The following is a 21,380-nucleotide window of genomic DNA, read 5'->3' as shown; positions in this document are numbered from 1 at the left end:
GAAGGCTATGTTAACCAGTTTGATGGAAGTGTTTTGGATTGTGTGTGAAAACCCCACACTGTACCCCAGAAGTGCATTAATGTACATAGTTACCATTCAATAAAAAAAAATTAAAAACTAAGTGAAACCAATGAATTTAACTGTAAAGTGTGAAACCATCAAAGAGAAACCATGTCAAGTGACTTTATAAAACAATTTGACAATGACTTTCAAATCGATATAGCCTAAGGCCAAAAGAACTGTAAATAAATATTTGTTTTGAGAAAAAAAAAAAAAAGAGGAGGAGATGAGTTTGGAAGGAAGTCAGGGCTTTGGAAAATCTTGGAGAAAGAACTTGGAAGAAAAATAGCTCTATTTCTTATACTAGCTAAGCTGGAACTTGTGGCCTACAGTTAGCTCTCTTTCACGCTAACTCTTTTTTTTTAGAGATAGAGTCTCACTTTGTCACCCTTGGTAGAGTGTTGTGGCATCACAGCTCCCAGCAACCTCCAACTCCTGAGCTTAGTCGATTCTCTTATCTCAGTCTCCTGAGTAGTTGGGACTACCGGCACCCACCACAACAACAACCAGCTCTTTTGTTTGTTTGTTTGCAGTTTGGCCGGTGCTGGTTTGAACCCACCATCCTCAGTATATGGGGCCAGCACCCTGTCCACTGAGCCACAGACACCATCCATGCTAACTCTTTTCTACAACTTCAGTGACAGAAATTTTAAAAACTATGCTTCAGGGTCAAGGATCTCATGTATGTAATGTTAAGACAATATGCAATTCCTGAAGGTTCTCCTAAGTCAGGTCCTCTGTCTTAATCTTCTTCAAATCTATAGCTTTCCTAACATGGTTTCCTATATCAAAAGATTTTTTCCATAAATGTTTATTGAATACATGAAAAATAAATGCATTGATCAGGTGATGCTGGCTAATGACTCAGTGATATGGTGTTACTTGCTTCAGCATGAGTTCTTCTTGTGACCATGTCTCCAAAAAGGAATGTTCATTTCTCCAAAAGACTCCCTGGCCTGGCAGCTCCCATGTTCAAGTCTGACTACTGACAACTGCCCTCTCTTCTATGCCCCACTTCAGATTTCCTCCAGATTCTCTATATCCTCTTCCTTCACCTTAGAGTGAAAAGCCCTATAACTCCCTTGCTTCCTTATCAGGGGAAGGGGCGAGACCACAATCTGATTCTTCCTTAGTTTCACTACCTTCCTATCAAATCTAAAGTTAAAAGCTACAAGATTCCAGGGAAGAACTTTGACTGTACTATGTCTAAGAGACAAGCAATGAGGATCCATTCTGAAACCCTAAATCAGTGGTAAAATATGGCCCTTTGGCAAACTCAGGTCTATCTCAAGAAAGCCAGGCACAGTGAAAGAAGATGACCCTCCATATATGTGAAAGTCTTATCTCAGTTTAAAAATGATATAATATAGTTTATTTGCTTGAGTAGATAATACTCAGCAGTCTCAGTTGCACAAAGAGGTCTTGGAGCACAGAAGAAAGAATACATTTTTGGGCCTGACAATTCATAAAGGGCTTTATTTTATGAGGGGTTACTAAAAGAAAAATGGAATCGGGAAATTTATATAAGGAAGTAGAGTGATATGCTTACAAGTACAGGAAAACACTGAGAAACAGCAAGTATTATAGAGCTGAATGGTATCATGTATAGAAAAATTAGAGATACTATACTGGAAAAATGGAATGGGAATAGGAACAAAGGGAAGAGGAAACAACTGTTATTCTGTTATTCCAACTGTTTATAGGATGCAGTAAAAGACTTCCTATGGATTTTAAGCAAGGGAGTAAAAGAAGGAGAGTTGTGTTTGGAAATACACCTCCAGGCTATGTGGGATTTAGGACTGGTGAAAAGACAATCAAGGCAAGGATTCCAATGTGAAGGTTGTGGCTGGCAATTGTCCATGCAAGGGGTGACTATCTGGACCTAACAGTTGGTAGTCATGATAGAAGGCACAAGACATGTTAATGACATATTTCAGTATATAACCTAAAAGAATTAGCAAGTGACTTAGACACTGAGATTAAATATTATTCAGACTTCTCTAAGACTCACCTAAGGTCCAAGTAGCTCGGATGGTAGGGTCAGAGGCAGCAAGATCCAAACAAAGGAAATGGGGAAGGTAAAATGATGCTCGTGTGAAGGGCATGCAATGAAAACCTTTGTCTCGAACATTTCCTAACTTTCCAGCCAAATCCCTTAAAAAAGAGTTTGCATCTGCTCTTCAACCAGGTTCTTAACTCTAGGTTCTTCTAGAGAACCTACCTCAGTGAGTCTTCATGAAGCAAATCGCCAGAGGTGTTGTCTAGAAGTTAGGAAATGCTTGCGATACTTTTGCTGCTATTTCTGGTATTTAGCACTTGTTGAGAAACGTAAGGAAGGCGAGGGTGGGGGATGTGTTGTGTGTTTGCATTCAAAAAATGGTTAAGTAATTCAGAGTCAAATCATGTCCAGGACATATTCACTATTATAGACTTGAAATCCATTCTAAAATCTAGAATGACTATATTCTTAGAAAAATTTTAAGCTAAGTCTGTCTGATTTAACTGTTTATTGTTCTTCAGTGGGTAATAAATCCGTCTTCAGTAGGATTACAAATATAAAACAGATACACACATTTATCCATATGTCCATGCAAAATCATGCACACAAATACATCTTAAAGATATGGAAGAATATACACCAAAATGTTAACCATGTTTATTTTAATATTTTAATGTGACACATTTATTAAAGATTTTTATTTTCTTTCCATCTCTTTTATATTTTTAGAGTTTCCAAGATTTTTGTTTTGAGGTCATCATATGATGCTTTACATAGGAAATACATTAGGTTTTCCTCTCTCTTTCATTCTCTTTATCTTGATCCCAATGCCAGCAAACAGCTGACCCTTCATAAAGTTCAAAGTGACCAAAGCCTGTACCAACCTTACTTTATTCTCCTAGTACTTTTAGCCACTACTCACCTGAGCATAGATGATTTCATACCGCCCACAGTTCTCATCTTCTGGATTCAGTATGAAAAGTAAGATACGTTGCCCTTATGTGTCCTCTCTATAAGGCAGGCCTCTGTGATGGTAGTTATGGTCAGAAAATTCTGGCTGGCTATGTGTCATGCTCTCTACTATGCTGCCTGCCTCTCCTACTCACCTACTTCTCTTTGGGTCTGACTAGCATCCCCTGACATAGTGACCTCATTCCTGCCCTGTCCACTCATACTCCACTCCTACAGTGGCTGCACCCACTACTTCCTATTCTGCTTCCCTCTGGAAGTGCTGTGCCTGTCTTGCAAGGCTCCCAGGTGGCCCTCTGGTGCCATCCCCATGCTAAGTAGATCTGGCAGGGATGCAGCCTTTATTGCCCTCACCTATGGTCTTGATATCTAATTATCAAGGCTGTGAGCTTCTCCTACAGGAAAACTGTAAGCCCTGGGGACACGTGGTGTCCACTTATATACTCTCTTCACTTTTTGTGGTCCCTTCCTTCCCTTAGCCTTGTTTCCCGGACAGCCACAAAGGTACTCCTTAGCCTCATGGTGCCACTTGCTGTTAACTCCTTGGTCTGTGGTAGTCAGTTCTGTCATTTTGCCATGAGATTCTGGAGGTTCTCAACTATATCTCTCCAAAAAGTATCTCTCAGATGTCTCAGTGATTCCTCTGCTAATCACACAATTTCCCAAATAAGCCACTGTTTGGTAACTCCCAAACCACGCTCTTGTTTCCGCTACACAGTTGCTATGGCAACTGGACCAGGACAATGAGTAAGAGCTCCTGGGATTAAAGCCAGAAATTCGGTATCAGGAAACTCCTAAATACAACATTAGATGAGTGATAAGAAGTTAAATATCTTTTCTAGAAAGTACAAGATTCTGTAAATGCCTAATTCACTATCCTAATGATCTCTCTGACAGTTCTTTCACACAATATGGGATTGGGCATTTTTTTTTTGACCTTGTGTGACCTCATGTAATTTACTGATCTCCACTGAACATCAATTTCTCCATTGGTATTAATAACATCCCTGCCTAAATCAAAAGGTTTATCGAAAATTAAATAGGGAAAGAGAGTGCCTATATGCTATGAAAACTCTCAGAATGGAGTATGTAATCTATCACTAATACAGGCAAATGTAGTCTTTTCAAGGCTAAGTCTGATTAGTCTTTCCAATCTTCCCTTTGGGGGCTAGTCCAGAAGAAAAGAAATTATTTTGTCTCTGTAGAGGTTATGTTGAAGGAGGTAATCTGGGTACATCTCTTTTCCTGAGATCCAATATGCTTGGGTGTTCTGAAGAGGAAGTAGGACAGATTATCTCATTTTATTGTATCCTGGTGTTTATTTTTCTTTTACCTTTATTTTTCTTAAATGCTTAAGCCTTCTGGTAAATGTCCTTTAAATGTACCATCCTTATCTCATAATGCTGTAGAACATCAGTAGAATCAGTTTAGATTTATAATGGATGGTAATCCCCTAACCACAACCAACTCAGGGTATTAATAATTACATATAAAGATAAACCAAAGGAAAATATTTGAAAGTTGAGATTGGAAATATATAATCCTGCCATCACTTTCCACATGGAAATTCCCAAACCAGATTCACCTTTGAAGTAGCTGAATTATATCTTTATTACATGAGATTTTTTTCTCTTAATACTGTCTTCCAAAATGTTGGTATTAAATTCTGAATCAGAAGATTTTGCATGGAAAAGAGGTTTGATCACACTGACACTTAGGGATCTGAAGTGTGTGTGGCCACATGGAAAAGACGCAGGATGCGCTGCCTGATCTCCTTTGTCTTCACTCCATAGACAATAGGGTTGAGCACAGGAGGGACAAGCAGATAGATGTTGGCCATGATGATGGGCAGGAGGGAGTCACGCCGCTTGCTAAAACGGTGCACCATAGATAATCCAATGAAAGGAACATAGAATATAAAAACAGCACACACATGAGAGACACAAGTGCCAAACGCCTTGGCTTGGTCTTCACGTGTCAAGCCCAACACAGTCTTAAGGATAAGCAGATATGAGAAGGAGATGAGAAGTGAGTCCAGCCCAATGGCAGCGATGATGACAATGAGGCCATAGATGACATTGACACGGTTGTCAGCGCAGGCCAGCTTCATGACATCTTGGTGTAAGCAGTAGGAATGGGAAAGGGTAATAGAGCTGCAGAAGGGCAATTGCTTGATGAAGATAGGCAAGGGTGCCATCAGTGCAGCTCCCCGTAGCACAGCAGCAATGCCAATCTTGGTGACACGAGGCAACGTGAGCACAGTAGCATGACGTAGTGGGTGGCAGATGGCCACATAGCGGTCAAAGGCCATAGCAAGGAGCACTGTGGACTCCATGCCAGATAAGGAGTGGATGGCAAACATCTGTAGCAGACAAGCATCAAACTGGATGGTAGTAGAATTGAACCAGAAAATGGCCATCATTTTGGGCATGGATGAGGTGGAGATGAGAATGTCAAGGCCTGAAAGCATGCAAAGAAAGATATACATGGGCTCGTGTAGACTGTGCTCAGTCCATACGATGTAGATGATGGTCAAGTTACCTAGCACAGCAATAAGGTAGAGGGAACATAATGGAAAGGCCAACCAGAACTGAGCTTCTTCCAAGCCTGGGAGGCCTATCAGGATGAAATATGTGGCACTGGATCCATTGCTGTTGGGGCTCACCATAGTGATAAAGGTGAGTGATCACCACTGCCAGACAGGTAGAGCCTGTAATGCAAAGATAAGCCATTATCAGATCTTCCAGAATCCCAATACCACAACTTGCTCCATCCCAATGTCATATTCTCAAACCCAAACTCCCATTCCATTGCCATTTAAATTCTGATTCTGTTCTAAATTCATGCTAACCACAACTCAAGGATCATCGGCAAATTCACACAGTTCCATTTACTAACCCCATCAGTACAGTAAATCCTGAGAGCAAGTGAAACACTAAGATAAAAATTTTAAAGTCTATTTTAAATCATTTAGTTTTTTTTTTTAAGGCTGAGTATATATCAGTCTTAGATGACAAAAATATGTCATCACTCCCTCTCCCCTAGCTATCCTTTTTCTCTCTTTTGCTTAATATAAACTGTGAATCTCAGCATATGATAAGACTATCTCTAAGATTAATTCCAGTCCAAATGTAGCCATACTAATAGTAACAGATTAACATTTAAACCTCGTCACTAATCTAATGATCCTCCCAACTTTAGTATTAGCCCTTACTTGAACATTAGCCTAAGATTTAAGTTTAATAGTTATTTCAACCTTAATCTAGAACTTAATAGCACCTATTTTATTATGATAAAACCCAATACAATAAAACACAACACTCACCTCATCCTAAACTCTAACTCTGTATTTCACTCTTTCCTAAGTGCCTGTCTATAGTTTTACACTTGTCCAGACTTCTAAAAATTTTCAAAGAAAGCATAAGAAAAAACACTAGAAGATATTGGCCTTGGGAAAGAGTTCACGAAGGAGACTGCTGTGGCAATTGCAACAAGAACAAAAATAAACAAATGGGACTTAATTAAACTGAAAAGCTTCTGTACAGCTAAGAACACAACAATCAAAGCAAATAGACAACCTACACAATGGGAAAGGATATTTTCATATTTTGAATCAGACAAAAACTTCATAACTAGGATCTATAGAGAACTCCAGTTAATCCACATGAAAAAAGCCAATAATCCCATATATCAATGAATAAGAGACATGAATAGAACCTTCTCTAAAGAAGACAGATGAATGGCTAGGAAACATATGAAAAAATGCTCATCATCCCTAATTATTAAAGAAATGCAAATCAAAACCACCCTGAGATATCATCTAACCCCAGCAAGAATGGCCCACATCACAAAATCTCAAAACTGCAGATTCTGGCATGGATGTGGAGAGAAGGGAACACTTTTACACTGCTGGTGGGACTGCAAACTAATACAACCTTTTTGGAAGGAAGTATGGAGAACCTCAAAGAACTCAAGCTAGACATCCCATTTGACATCTACTCAGAATGAAAAAAAAAAATCCTTTTATCATAAGGATACTTGCAGTACACTGTTTATTGCAGCTCAACTACAATCGCCAAAATGTGGAAAGGGACTAAATGCCCACCAACCCAGGAATGGATTAGCAAGGTGTGGTATATGTACACCATGGCATACTATTCAGCCATTAAAAAAATGGAGACTTTACAGCCTTTGTATTAACCTGGATGGAAGTGGAACACATTATTCTTAGTAAAGCATCACAAGAATGGAGAAGCATGAATCCTGTGTACTCAATTTTGATATGAGGACAATCAATGACAATGACATGGTGGGGGTGGGGGAAGAGGAGAGCAGAGCGAGAAAGAAGGAGGGAGAGGGGTGGTGTCTTGGTGTGTGACACATCTCTTGGGGGCAAGACACAATTGTAAGAGGGACTTTACCTAACAAATGCGATCAGTGTAACCTGGTTTCTTGTACCCTCAATGAATCTCCAACAATAAAAAAAAGTAAAAACAAATAAAAAAATAAAAAAGGAAAAGTGGCTGACAGCACCCATAGCTCAGTGGGTAGGGCACTGGCCACATATACCAAGGATACTGGGTTCAAACCTGGCCTGGGCCAGCTAAAACAACAATGACAACTGCCACAACAACAAAAAAGCTAGCCAGGTATTGTGGTGGGTTCCTATAGTCCCAACTACTTGGGAGGCTGAGGCAAGAAGATCGCTTAAGCCCAAGAGTTTGAGGTTGCCATGAGCTGTGACACCACAGCATTCTACCTACCCAGGGCAACAGCTTGAGACTCTGTGTCAAAAAGAAAAAGAAAAAAAAAGAAAAGGAACAGTGCCTAATGCCATTGGTATTCTACCAAGAATACCTGTTCACAAAGCTAATACACTTATCTCCCACCCATGGTGAGTGTTGAATGCTAGGAACTCACAGCTTCATCTTTCTCCAGAGCATGCCCCTCAGTGAAATGGGAGGCACCTCACCTAGGAGGCTACACTATGCCCCTATAAGGTACATCTAGAAGTCAGTGACTGCCTGACATGAAGGTACAAAGGTCACCCCCCCCCTTACTTCTGGAGGAAACAACACTATGGTAGAATTTTTGTTTCATAACTTCTCAGGGGCTCCAGCTGAGACCAAAAGCCTATCTTAGCTTTTGTGTCCTGCCCTAGCCAGCTTCCCTCCCTCTTCTTCTCATGACGGTATTCCCTCAATACCATCTTTTGGAAAAGAGTCCCCATATCAGGATCTGCTTCTAGGAGAACTATCCAGCTGAAGAGAGTAGGATTATCATGATTGAACACTAACTCTGAGTGATGGTGACATTAGAAGCACCGAGAATTAATCAGTCCTATAGCAGTGTTCAGGCTGAATATGTACTGAATGTGGCTATACAGGTAATATATGAGGAGATATTGCTGAGGTGGAAAATGTCAGACTTGAGTGACCTTAGATTGTAGCTCTCTGTTAGGAATTAACTAACTCCGTTCTTCTCTTCTATCCACAAATTTTCATATGCTCATACCACAGGTTGAGTATCCCTTATTTGGGATGTTTGGGAGTACAAGCATTTCTAATTTCACATTTTTCTTGGGGTTTGAAATATTTGCACTGTACTTTCCCAATACAGAATCCCGAATCCAAAAATCTAAAAGTTGAAATTCTCTAGTGAGCATTTCCTTTGAGCATCATATTGGCACTCAAAGACCTTTAGATAATGGATCATTTCAGAAGTCTGACTTTTAGACAATGAATAGTTGACCTGTATTCATCAGATTATTTGATTACCTTTGTAGTTTTCAAATAGATTCAGAGCCTGAGAGCTGGGACAGGGGCCTCATTCATGGGTTTCCAGGGAGCAGTTGAGCGTGAGGCAAACTCATTTTCAGCATAAGGGGGTATAGACCATTCACTGGACTTAGGTTGTGCCAATGAGTAGCATTGGTTCCATAATTGAGCTGTCCACAGACCAGAGAGAGTTCAGCAGGAAAACACTTTAGAACAAATGATAGCAGAGTTTAATTCAATCTGCTGGAGGGAGAAGGTTTAAGGCCAAGGAACCATATTTAACCTAGAATCCAGGCACAGAGGCCCAAGTCATCAATGTCCCTTCACTCTTCTATAGCTTCCCTATAGCATGGGGCATTCTGAGCAGTCCCCTTCTGCTTAAAACTCCTCCCTCTCTGTTCTGCTCTTCCTTATTTCTCTATGATCACTAGTCCTTGGTCTCCTTTCTGGAGCCCCACCTTCTTCTCCTTGACTCTTAAACATACCCTTAAATAATAATGTTCTCCAGAATTTTTATCTTCAGTGCTCTTCTTTTTTTTTCTTTTTGAGACAGAGCCTCAAACTGTCTCCCTGGGTAGAGTGCTGTGACATCACAGCTCACAGCAACCTCCAACTCCTGGGCTCAAGCGAGTCTCCTGCCTCCACCTCCCAAGTAGCTGGGACTACAGGCGCTGCCACAACTTGACCCAGCTATTTTTTGGTTGCAGCCATCATTGTTGTTTGGTGGGCCCAGGCTGGATTCGAACCTGCCACCTTAGGTATATGTGGCTGGCACCTTAGCCACTTGAGCCACCGGCACCAAGCCTTCAGTGCTCTTATTATTCCATCCTTTGTTCCCTGACCATCTCATTCCTTTCAGTAAATCAGTTCTTTCATGTATAAACTATTGGTTCTCAAGTCTATTTAGTGAGCTCTGAATTCTCTTTTGTAACCCATATTCATAATTCTAGATTCCTACTACAAGAGTCTACTTAATTGTCTCTCAAGTACATCAATCCTTTTATTTATTTTTTATTCTAAAAATGAGCTCTTCCACAGGCAGCCTTGTACAGTTGCATAGAGTGTGACTCTGCATTCCATCCTGCTTTGAAATCCCAACCTCATGAGCTGTGTGATCTGAGGCAAATCATCTGACCTTTCTCATCATCAGTTTCTTCATCTTTAAAATGGTCATAATAGCCCCTGCCTAACATGGGTTGATGTGAGGACTAAATGAGATGATAAATGTTAAGCACTTAACACAATACCCCCCACATACTAAGTATACAAAAAACTACATCTGTTGCTCTTAATCATTTTCCTCCAGTATTTCTTTTTCTGTTACAGTGACCAGAACAGCCTCATAACTGAGGTCCTCTGACCCTGACGGCTGTGCCTCTAATGTAACTTTCCTCATCCTTACCATCCTAAGAATCTAACTGGTTGAAATCAGGTTACCACCTACTGTTTTAGAAGAATACCCTTGAAACTTAAAATTGATTCTAGAATAAGACTAACCCTCTCAGGATGTAGCTAAAGATCTGTCTTTTAGCATCTGGCCCTCATCACCCCTCACCATGACCCCCTGTCATCCAGAAACATGGAAACATGCGCTATTTCATAAATATTGTAATGATTCCCACGATTCTATATACTTCTTATTTTTTTTTAACTTCTCATACCTTTGTCAAGAAAAACTTCCCTTCCAAATCTCCTTTCTTGACATCTCATGCTCATTTTTCATGTCCTGGCTTACTGTCTCCTGTAAGCTACTTTTCTGAAGCCTCTTTCCCCTGGGTATAATTAAATGTTTGCTGCTCTGTGCTCCCAAAGAACTTTATTTAGGTCTCTTTTTATGCACTTACTCTCCTGATAATTATAACCATAACAGTTACTGCTATATTTATTTTTCCCTGAAATATGAGCTCTTTAATGCCAGGGACACTACTATATTTATTAATTAGTGTTTAGTTAAGGTTTGTGGAAGATAAAAATGAGTTTTGACAATGGAAGTATCCCTCAGTAGGTTTCTACTGAAGGTAACAAAGCCAAGGGGGTAGGTAGGACTGACAGTTATCTGAACTATAGAGATTTTTATGAAGGATGAAAGAATATAAGTTCAGTGGATAGTGATCTCAGTTTCAGAACAAGAATCTTTAGACTCAAGTAGAAAGCCTTTTCTTACCCAGGGAGCCAAAGGGCATGAGAAGATACACAGAAAAAAGGGCACCTGCAAAGTCTTGGTCCCAATAAGTGCAAAATGGACATGGAGCACAGTTTGGGCCTGAGAGCAGGGAATACTAGGATCCTTCACCTGGAGACATCAGTAAGAAGATTCTGGTACTCCAGAGGGCCAGAATCCATCTAGAAATTTTACAGAAACCCAACATGATAGAGCAAGTGATCCCTGGGATGAAAATGTGCTGCCTTTTGAAACATACAGGAAAGAGCCAGTTATGGGCATAAGCAATTCTATTGCCTCTGAAGGTAGAGGGATGTGGTGAGCACAATCCCGGGGCTTCAAATGCAAGTCTTGGCTCTAAATGAATGCAGAAAATAATAACAACTTCATAATGCTGCTAAGAAATGATATGAGATAAGGTATGTCAATGGGAGTTGTAAAAACTAAATCAGAATGCATAGAGCACATTTTTCCACAGAAAATGAAGAAAACCTCTGAAAAAGTATGACATTTTCAAATACCTTCATTTCCCAAAATTTGTCACCTGGATCATCACTTGGCCTCTATGCACACACTTATACACACACATGCTGACTAGCAGTCAGTGTTTCACAATGGCAAGACTGGGCTCTGATATCAAGGTATCTGAAATCAAAAAGGGGAAGAGTCAGCCAGTCTGGAAGCAAGGTGGCTAGGTGGCATAAGATGGGCAGCTATTTCTGGGAGTAAACTATCAGGCTAGACCTCAGAAGACTGCAGCAGGAGAGAAATGAAGAAAGATAGAGGGGACCGGGCAGCCAGCCCAAGCACCACCCTTCAGATAGCCCTACAGCATCTAAATCTCTAAGAGGCCCTCCAAGAGTTAGACAGAGGAACCAGATGACTTCCAGGTGGCCCTCAAGCCTGAGCAGCTATTAGTAATTAGGACTCAGAGAGATGATTTGGAGCTGTGGAGGAAGTAGGAACTCAATCAACTCTATTTTGAAAGTAAAACACAATCAAATAAAAATAAACTAAGAAAGCTTTTTTAAATTTTTTTTTAAGAAAGCCCACACGGTGCTCACTTTGGCAACACATACTAAAATTGGAACAACACAGAGAAGATTAGCATGGCCCCTCTACAAGAATGACATGCAAATTCGTGAAGTATTCCATATTTATTTAAAAAAAAAAAAAAAAAGAAAGAAAGAAAGCCCACACACTGCCCTGATCTCCAGGGAATAGCACTATGCTTGAGATTTTCTCTTGAAAAGTTGAATTATCTTAGCAAGTCCCAGGAATGTTTCTTGGACAACTATGAAACTCAGCCATTTCTCAGAAATGGGGAAGAATAGCCTCAACTTACTGAGTGGAAATCCACTGTGACACTGCCCTTAGTCTCCTTTCCTTCCTCCAGGCCTTCAGGACTCAGTCTTCTTGTGCCGGCTCAGCCCCATCACCAACTCACACTCTGCCCCAGAATTCTGAATTCTTTTCTTCTCAGAGACCCACAGAAAAGCAGGCAGGGAGGTAGACCACAGGCTATTAGCCCTACCTCTTCTGACCCAAGCAGACAATAAGGTCACTCTTAGCCCTGATTTTATTGTTTTTATGTTATGAACATAAATTATTAAATGTCTACAGAATGCCAGACATTATGCAGTGTCATCTGTGTAAAGATTATCTCTAACCTGAGAACAGCTCTCCATAGTAGAAGTTTTATATATCATCTTTATATTACAGGTGAGATAACTGAGGCTCCAAGAACTTAGATAATACTCCCAGGGTTTAACAGTTGACTGCTAAAGCAGATTAATCTAGATTGTCTAACACCAAGGCCTATACACTTTCTAGATTGCCTCTAACTGTGCTAAGCCTTCTGAAAACTAATAACATCTGCCCAAGAGGTAAGGTAGAAGATGGCCTTTGTAAGTCTGACATTGGGCCCATGTAAACTCTTAGAAGGGAAACCAAGAGGGCAGCAAAAAGGACTCACCAAATAGGGACATGAGGCACCTGTCTCCTCTTCCAGCCCCAAATGCCCTGTCTGTGACATGGGCAGGCCCCACAATAGAGATTTAAAAACTTTATCCTCTATCAAATACTTCCTTCTTATCTAACTAGAGCCTCTTGTCAACTTGTGTCAAGTAGGTATTATTAATCCCATTTAACAGATAAGGATGTTGAGGTTTAGAGACCTTAGTGCCAAATCCATTGCTTTCCAATATGCAAGGCTCCTTAATAGTGGACTGGTGCTTTGTAAGAACCATTTCAGTGCTAATCTCCAAGGAATCCAAAATTGAGGACCCAAGAGTCCAGGACTCCTCTACAACTCAAGATACCTGACCAGCTCTTCCCACTTAGGTTCAATGTGGAAAGAGAACAAGGAGGGGATTTGTGATCACTGTCACTAGGTAGGCTAAATACACAGAATGTCCCATGCCCAGAGCAATGGAGTTGGGGCCTATTAGGCTACTGTCAGCATTTAAGAACATTTGGAAGAAATTATCTTTGGAAGGAACCCCAGACATACCTGGGAGCCTCTGGCTCCTATTCCCTGGCCCAGAGAGTAAGTAGACCTCAGGGGCAATACTGTAGCTGGCCAGAACTGTGTGAGCTTCTCATTTGATTCTCAGAGAGAGAGCCCTTTCCCTAGGGCTCTGTGAGAATCACATCCACCCAAATTATCTGCATCTGCAGTCCCCTGTACCTTGCTTGGATTTGATAAAGCAGATGAACTCTTGCAAGGCGTTGGCCACAAAACTCAAAAAAAGCAAAGTGAGGCCCCACCCCACCCTAATCACTCAAGTTAGCCTGGCCCCCTAAAATCAGAGTCCCTAGGGTCCAAGTCCCTAGTCCTCTATTTCCCGAGTAGGACCACATAAGTGGTTACAGAGCTGCAAAGCTGGACTTAGGTATCAGTGCCCTTAGGGGCTACTCTGGCTGGGGAAGTGTCTGATGTGGGACTTTTACCAGTGCACTCATTTCCTCATCAGCTACTGATTGATCGACTCTGTGCTGAACACTGGAGACACTGAGGCACAGGGTAAGGAAGGCATGGTCCCAGCCCTCCCAGGGCAGGGAGAAACTAGACAAACACAGAGATATCACAGCACACTGTGATGAGTGCCAGGATGAGAGTAAGCACAAGAGCCATGAAACCAAAGGCAGGAACAGCTCACCAAGCTTTGTAGGCTCAGAGGGCTATCCTGTGGAGGTAACTTCTGACAACTTGTGGAACCAGCCGCAGTTAACCAAGCCAATGGGGAACTGGTTCACAGCAGCATTGAGTTAGACAACAAAAATTTACTGAGTGTCAAAACTGGAGATCAAATAGTACATAAGACAAACAAGATCACTGCTCTCATGGATCTCATGTTCTAGGAGGACACCACCAAAAAGTAAAAGAAATAAATAAGCAAGAAAACGTCAGGTACAGGTAAGTGTACAAAAGATAAGAAAGAGTGATAGGATAGAGGAAGATGGGTGCTGGGCACCCATATGTGAGATAGGATCCGAGAAACCCCTCTGAGGACGTGACATATGAGCTATGAGAAGTGAAATTGCCAACCTTTCGAAGATCTAAGAAAAGAGCCTCCCAGGCACAGGAGACAGGCGGGGAAAAGGTCTTCAGGCAAGAATGAGTCTGGGGCACTCATGGAACAGAAAGCAGGTCAAAGTGGCTGGAGCACCGAGAGCATGAAGAGGCCTGGAGGGCGAGACCAGATCAAGTAACAGGGGATGGCAGGACATGGCAAATACTTTCGCTTTAATTCTAAGTGACTCGGGAGAATTTAAGCAACAAACTTGCTATTTGTTTTTAAAATTATGTTCAGCAAATGCAAAGTCCCAGAGAAATAATAAGAACAAACCTTGTTTGGAGAGCTACAAGTAGCTCCATGTGCTAGGGCAAACAAGGCAGGGGAGGGTGTGCCGGGGACACTAATCCACTCTTTAAAAGAGCTGAAAACTGAATCCTGATTCTGGGCACAGATGAGCCAAGACCAGACCATTGGGAAGGTTACAAAGCCCTAATCTCAGCCACACAAAGACCTGGGTACTGATGTACTGTATAGAATGACCCCAATCCCACTGAGGGCTCCCACCTCAACGCAGCCATTACCAGACCCCCAGTGACAGATTAAACTTCAACCACACTGACAACCTGGATACTGGCCCTGTTCACACACCAAACCCCTGCCCAACCCCAGTGCAGCCCCAATCTAACCCCAACTGAGTCTGTTGTCAGACCCTGTTCACATTCATTCACCCCAGCCCCTGCCAGTCTCTAGACGGGGGCCCAGTAAACTGGCCACTGCTTGAATATTATCCTTAGGCAAGTTCTAACACCTTCATAGAAATTGCTAAGGCTGCCTATCCTTTGAGTCAGGGGCTTCCTTGACCTTCTCTCACACTTCTGGTTGTACAGTTGTTCAGTCTGGTTTCTCAGCCCCTCAGTAGGTCTAATGGGAAATACCTCACCACAGGAAACCCACACACCTGGGCGTGCCCCAGGCCTCCTGTACTCACCTCAGCTGTGCTGAAGGAACGTGGGGCCCGTTTCGTCCAGCACTCCTCCTGAAGAGGTCTGGCAAGCTTCACTGAAGTCCTGCCTCTCAGACTCCACCTCCTCCTGTTTATTCTGGGCCTTACCTCCTCCCTCTTTCTGCTTCTCCCTGCTGGAGGGCAGAATGCTGTCCAGAGGGTACGCTAGCAGCTGCCCCCCACTAGCCCACTGAGGTTTGGGCTTCCCCTTTGGTTCCTGTATCCTGGGAGGATGTGTCTAGGGGTGTGAGGAGGAGGGGAAGTGGGCAGAGGTTTCTAGAGTCCTTTGCAATGGGCCTGTGCCAGCAGGGACACTTATGCTGGCTCCTGATACAAAGTTAGACAGGAGAAATGAGTAAGAAAAGGCTCGAAGAAACTCGTGTGTGTGGCCATGGTTTTTGTGAAGCTCTTTCTCCAAGTTTCTTGGAGGCCAGAGGATAGACGAAGTATGCTTGCAGGAGGACTCTACAATTAAGCGTCAGCCATTTTCATTCTGAAGTGTCCTTTTTTCTCTCCTGCCTTCTGTCCCATGGTGGACCCTGTCTAGCTCCTTGTTGAATCTGGAACCCAGTGGGCCCATCTTCCCTTCCCCACTGCCCCTGGGCTCCCTCCCTTTCTCTCCCAGGCTCTGGTTCCTGAGTCTAGGTCCCTGGGGACAGTGCCTCTGCTTTCCACTCCCCAGCCTTGGGTTACAGAACTTCTGGCTCGGGACAGAGGATGTCGTTTCTTTAACCCTCTCCTACCAACACCAACCATATAAGACCTGTGCCATCTGGTTTCTCTCTTCAGGGCAAAAATAGTAAGAGAACATTTTAGAAAGTTAGAGAACAATTTGAATGTGAAACTGAATCCCTTATATTCAAGTTAAAACTATGTCAATAAATAGAATAGCACAATTTTTAGTTGGTTTCTTCTCATTGTTTATTGACCAGTTTTAGAACCATAAGTTTAAAATTCATAACATAGGCATGTTAACTCAAGAATAAAAAAAATCAATGAAAAATCAGACTATTCTAATTCAGACCACATAAAAATTATTGAGTATGAGAACTTCTGGTGCCTGCAGAACCTGTGGCCTGACACTTGATGTCATCACCCTACAGCTATCTTTGCTGCTTCTATTAACTTCCCATAGACTGGGATGATGCAAGGACTTCAGAAAATACCCAAGAGATTTCTACTTCTCTCCAAGATGAAGTAACAGGAAGCAATGACCACCTAATAGGGGTAAAGGAGACAATGCACATAAAACTACGGTTTGCAAGACATTGGACATCAGGCACTAAAGGGCAGTGTGACATGAGACTAGGTGCACAAGGTGACGTCTGTAGGTTTACCAGCTTGCTGCCTTCAGCGAGTTTCCATGCTGGAGCACAGGGAGGGCTGGCTAAGTCCCCCTCTACCCTGCTCCCCCAAGATTAGCAGAACTCCCTCCAATGGAGGCCTTTCATAGTATATGTTTGACACATCCACAAGACAAAGAAGGAAGGTAAAGAAAGAGGCTGTGATCTGCTATCAAGGCCAGAAGGCAGGGGTTGGGAGGCCAATGCCGCAGGCAAACAAGGCAAGGAAGGCATGAAGAGGGAGCCAAGAATCTTACACAGTTAAGATTTAGCAAAGAAAAAAAACAAATAAAAAATAAAAATAAATTTTAAAAAATGAGGTTAAAGATACTTGAAATCCTTTTGGTGGGGATGAAGGCATGGTCTGGCCTGTGAGAGGGTGGAAAGAGGAAGCACCTTTCCTCTTCCTTAGTCCAGAGACTAAGTCATAACCCTGGGCTGAGCCAAGAGAAGCTGAGCCTTTTAGGGTCTTGTCTCTCAACTTTGGAAATTATTTCTGCTACTCATAGCCAGACGTCTTCAATCACCTACCTCCACCCCCAGACACACACAGACACCACACATTGATCAATGCTGAGGAATACAGATGCCGTACTCACTGCTGTACCACATAATCCATGCCCAATACACAAAGGAAATTTGCCCTAAACCATATGCACCAGACATAGGCACCCAAATACAGTCATCACAGTGTGCCCCACCCCACCACACACACTCACAATTTGGACATCACCTTCCACTTACATGTAACTGGAAATACATATACCGCACAAAAGGATTTCTTCTCATAAATACCATGCACAATCCATGTATGAGCACAGACAAATGTCATGTATGCTGAAAGTCACAAACATCCCAATACTGCACTTTCCACAGGCGCACACAGCACAGCCTACATCAGTGATTTCCAACCTTTGTGCTGCGGCACTATGAGAGGATCTTAGGCATGCCGCAAAAATTTTTAAAGATCATTAATTCAATTATTTTTGAAAGACATTCAAACCATAGTAGGTTTGTTCTTTTCTTTACTCTTTTTTTGATCAACATAACGTAAGTGTGTCGCAAAAGTTTAACTATAGGTTCAAGTGTTCCATGAGATTAAAAAAAGAAAAGTTGAAAAACATTGGCCTACATGTTACAAATAAGAAGAAAAGGTAGTAGCAGCATTCTCATCACATTCCCAGAGAGATGTTGCCCACCATCCAGGTACAGACACCAGCATTCTTACATGGACCCACATCACAGAGCAACTAACAGAAACCATCTGGACACATCCAATCGGGGATATTACTCACAAAACATACACATGCCAGGACACAGCTCACGCTCACTGAGCCACATGGGCACATATTCTGTGTGTACTTGCTCTCGTTCTCTCTCACACATACACGCTAAAAAGCACAAGTTCTGTCCACATAAACATACCTACATACTCACACCTACAACCAGAATTCACAGTGTCCTTAGGGACAAATAGCCTCCATAGAACTGCACAGATGCACACTGAGAGTTTCACATATATACACCCACATGCACACAGACACTTAAACACTTCATATTTGCTCCCTCCTCTCTCCCCAGTTACTATCCCTTTATTAACCCCTAATTATAACTGGGTAACCATTCCAGGGTATGGAGAACACAGATTCATGTGACTTGGGGCAAGAATAATTAAAATTATTCTTCAAGGCTGGAATGAATCACAATGTGTGAGATTTATAGCCTTCCCATGTCAACACCATGTGTATTTTGTAGTTAGGAGAGAGGGTGAAGGCAGGCCCACAATAGCACAGAGATTAAGGCAGTTATCCTCTAGGATGCTCTTTCCAGGCAGGGTCACAAGTCCTTCCATATTGACACATTACTAGAGACAAAATGCAATATCTCTTTAGATAATAGATAGTCCAGTGGGTTCATGGTCCAATTACTAAGTCAATTAATAGGATACTAATCCTCCCATCTTAGAAAGAATTGAAGACACTGAGGTAGATGGCCTTCTTACCTGCCACCTTGTGAAAATATACGCAAGACCCTTGAACGGATCTCCTTGGTCTTGGCTCCATAGACAATGGGGTTAACCACGGGTGGCAGAAGCAGGTAGATATTAGCCATAACTACATGGATCAGGGAGGTGGGACCACCCAGCCTGTGTACCACGGACAGCCCAATGAGGGGCACATAAAAGACCAGGACAGCACAGAGATGGGAGATGCAGGTGTTGAAAGCCTTGAGTGCTGCACCCAGTGAGGACAGCTCCAACACAGCCCTCAGAATGAGGATGTAAGAGAAGCCAATGAAGAGGGAGTCCACACCCATGACTGAGAGGATGATGAAGAGTCCATAAACCACATTGACTGTGGTGTCAGTACAGGACAGCTTCATAATATCTTGGTGCAGACAGAAGGAGTGTGTGACAGTATTTGTTCGGCAGTATGACAACCTCTTCAAGATGAAGGGCAGTGGGAAGAAGAATACAAACCCCCTGGCCAGGGCCCCCAGGCCAATCTTGGCCACAGAAGGCCCTGTAAGCACAGATGCATAGCGCAATGGGTGGCAGATAGCCATGAAGCGATCAAAAGCCATGGCCAGCAGGACAGCTGACTCCATGGCTGACAGAGCATGGATAAGGAACATCTGAGCCAGGCAAATGTTGAACTCAATCTCCTGGATGCCCATCAGGAAAAGGCTAGCCATCCTAGGCATGGTAGCAGAGGAAAGGACTAGGTCAATGGTGGAAAGCATGGCTAGAAAGAGGTACATGGGCTCATGCAGGCGCCTTTCCACACGAATGATGAGGACAATGGCCAGGTTGCCCAGGGTGGCCAAGGCATACATAAAACACAGAGGGAAAGCCAGCCAAAAGTGTATGTCAGCCCCCAGCCCAGGGATGCCCACCAGAAGGAAGTATGCTGGGTGGACCAGAGTTCTATTTGGAGTGGCCATGGCAGAGATCAAGATCTGAGGCTTCTGCATTTCGAATCCAGGCCCTAGGAAAGGGAAAAGTAGAGACATCATTTGGCTGTGGGGCAGGAGAAAGAAAAGACCTATAAAGAAAAAGCATCAGAGTACCAATGGTACCAAATAGACTTACTTCTCATACCTCTGTACCCTAGTCTCTCTCTGATCTGATTCTTCTCATATACCACACTCTGGATATCCTGAGCCTTTCCCTGAGCCTCTCAAGACCCCAGCACTGCACCAGCAGATTTCATTACTGCCCCATTAATCTCAGTGTTTGAAGGCCACTCATAACACATGTGAAACAGTCGTTCATTTTCAGAGCTGATGTTGCTGACCAGGGCACTGCTCTTGGCCACTTCACAAGAGTAGACAAGATTGCACAGAACTACCCACACTGGTCACTGCTCTTCTGGTATATGTTGGGGTTAGAGTAGGTTTAGATTTATAGTTAGAGGTTTGGTCTATGGTTTCTTCATAGATCTACTATAATCTGATTTAGGACAGGAAGCAGGAACACAGTCCAGTACTGGCTTTCAAGAAAGAAGTTTGTGTTGAGCCTGAGTGGCATTTCTCAAATTTTTCTGACAGTATGATCTGTGTAGTTAAAGGCAGCAATCACCTGGATCTTACTCCAGGTCCAGAGAATTAGAATTTTGAAAGGAGTGGCCTAGAAATCTGCTTTAAAAACATTAAATCCCTTCTGAATAGGTAGCTTATTTTTTAATTGAAGAAATCTGGAGAAAGCTATTCTCTAGGAGGTAGGGATGAAGAGGGTCTGTCATTTCCCACCCCTAACAAAGAACAGAATGGAATTTGCCACCAGGCTTTCTCAAGGACCATGTAAGAGTCCCAGATTGTGCTTGCCAGGAGGGTGACATGGAAAACAGATGCAGCTGAGACATGAAAAGAAAATCAGTCTGTGCTGCCATCCCTCTCCAGCAACCACAGGCACACTCCTTCCTCCGCCGTCTCTGTCTGGTGACCACACAGCACCCCACACTCCACTTTCTCTATGCAGATCCCACTGTGCTGAGCCTCTGCCCCCTTGATACTTCCACCTAGAGAGCCTCACTCATCCCCCCCAAAACAGGGCTCTTTCCAAGCCTGTTCTTTGCTCTGCCCTTGGTCTCAGAGAATGCTGCCACCCAGTGCCCATGTTCTCCAAGTCAGGGCAGCTGGTCTCAGCTCAACTTTTCCCCCTCTTCCCCCCACCCATGTGATTCTGCTCTTTCAATTAATTGATTAGGATTTTTTTTCTCTCATGTGACACACCCTTCCTCTCCCAACTTCATTATATCACCCACTCTACCCAGCTTATAAAAAGAGCCTTCCTGGGTGACGCCCAGGAGTAGGGTGCCGGCCCCATATGCAACAGGTGGCAGGTTCAAACGCAGCCCCGGCCAAAAACTGAAAAAAAAAAAAAAAAAAAGCCTTCCAATTTGCCTCCCTCCATCCTAATCCAGTCTATTCCAATCCACCTTCCACATCACTGCCATCTGAAAAGCAAAACTGGACATGTCAGGTTTCTGTTGAGCAAATTGCAGGTAAGAGTCCCAGAGCCTTCCAGATAAAGTGAGCACTCTTAG

General features: G+C 42.8%; 2 protein-coding genes and 1 non-coding gene across 3 annotated transcripts; 1 reads left to right on the top strand and 2 right to left on the bottom strand.

Moving 5' to 3' along the window:
* Window positions 1-4,646: 4,646 nt before the first annotated feature.
* LOC100953907 (olfactory receptor 51E1) lies at window positions 4,647-15,579 on the bottom strand. The gene is made up of 2 exons (XM_003780955.2): window positions 15,476-15,579; window positions 4,647-5,738 (listed from the first exon to the last, which is right to left on the bottom strand). Exon 2 carries the CDS (start codon window positions 5,694-5,696, stop codon window positions 4,743-4,745), a length of 954 nt encoding a protein of 317 aa, XP_003781003.1. The 5' UTR covers window positions 5,697-5,738; window positions 15,476-15,579; the 3' UTR covers window positions 4,647-4,742.
* LOC111724464 lies at window positions 12,022-12,127 on the top strand. Its single transcript, XR_002772766.1, has one exon. It is a non-coding gene; the product is annotated as a U6 spliceosomal RNA (small nuclear RNA).
* Window positions 15,580-18,765: 3,186 nt separating the features above from the next.
* Window positions 18,766-19,867, bottom strand: LOC100952969 (olfactory receptor 51D1). The gene has a single exon (XM_003780952.2). The coding sequence runs from the start codon at window positions 19,846-19,848 to the stop codon at window positions 18,832-18,834; it is 1,017 nt and encodes a 338-aa protein (XP_003781000.1). The 5' UTR covers window positions 19,849-19,867; the 3' UTR covers window positions 18,766-18,831.
* Between the last annotated feature and the right edge of the window lie 1,513 nt (window positions 19,868-21,380).

This window comes from Otolemur garnettii, unplaced genomic scaffold, assembly GCF_000181295.1.
Source record: "Otolemur garnettii isolate 467f Iridium unplaced genomic scaffold, OtoGar3 scaffold00001, whole genome shotgun sequence".
Taxonomy (NCBI): domain Eukaryota; kingdom Metazoa; phylum Chordata; class Mammalia; order Primates; family Galagidae; genus Otolemur; species Otolemur garnettii.
This window is presented reverse-complemented; position numbering and strand designations above follow the sequence as displayed.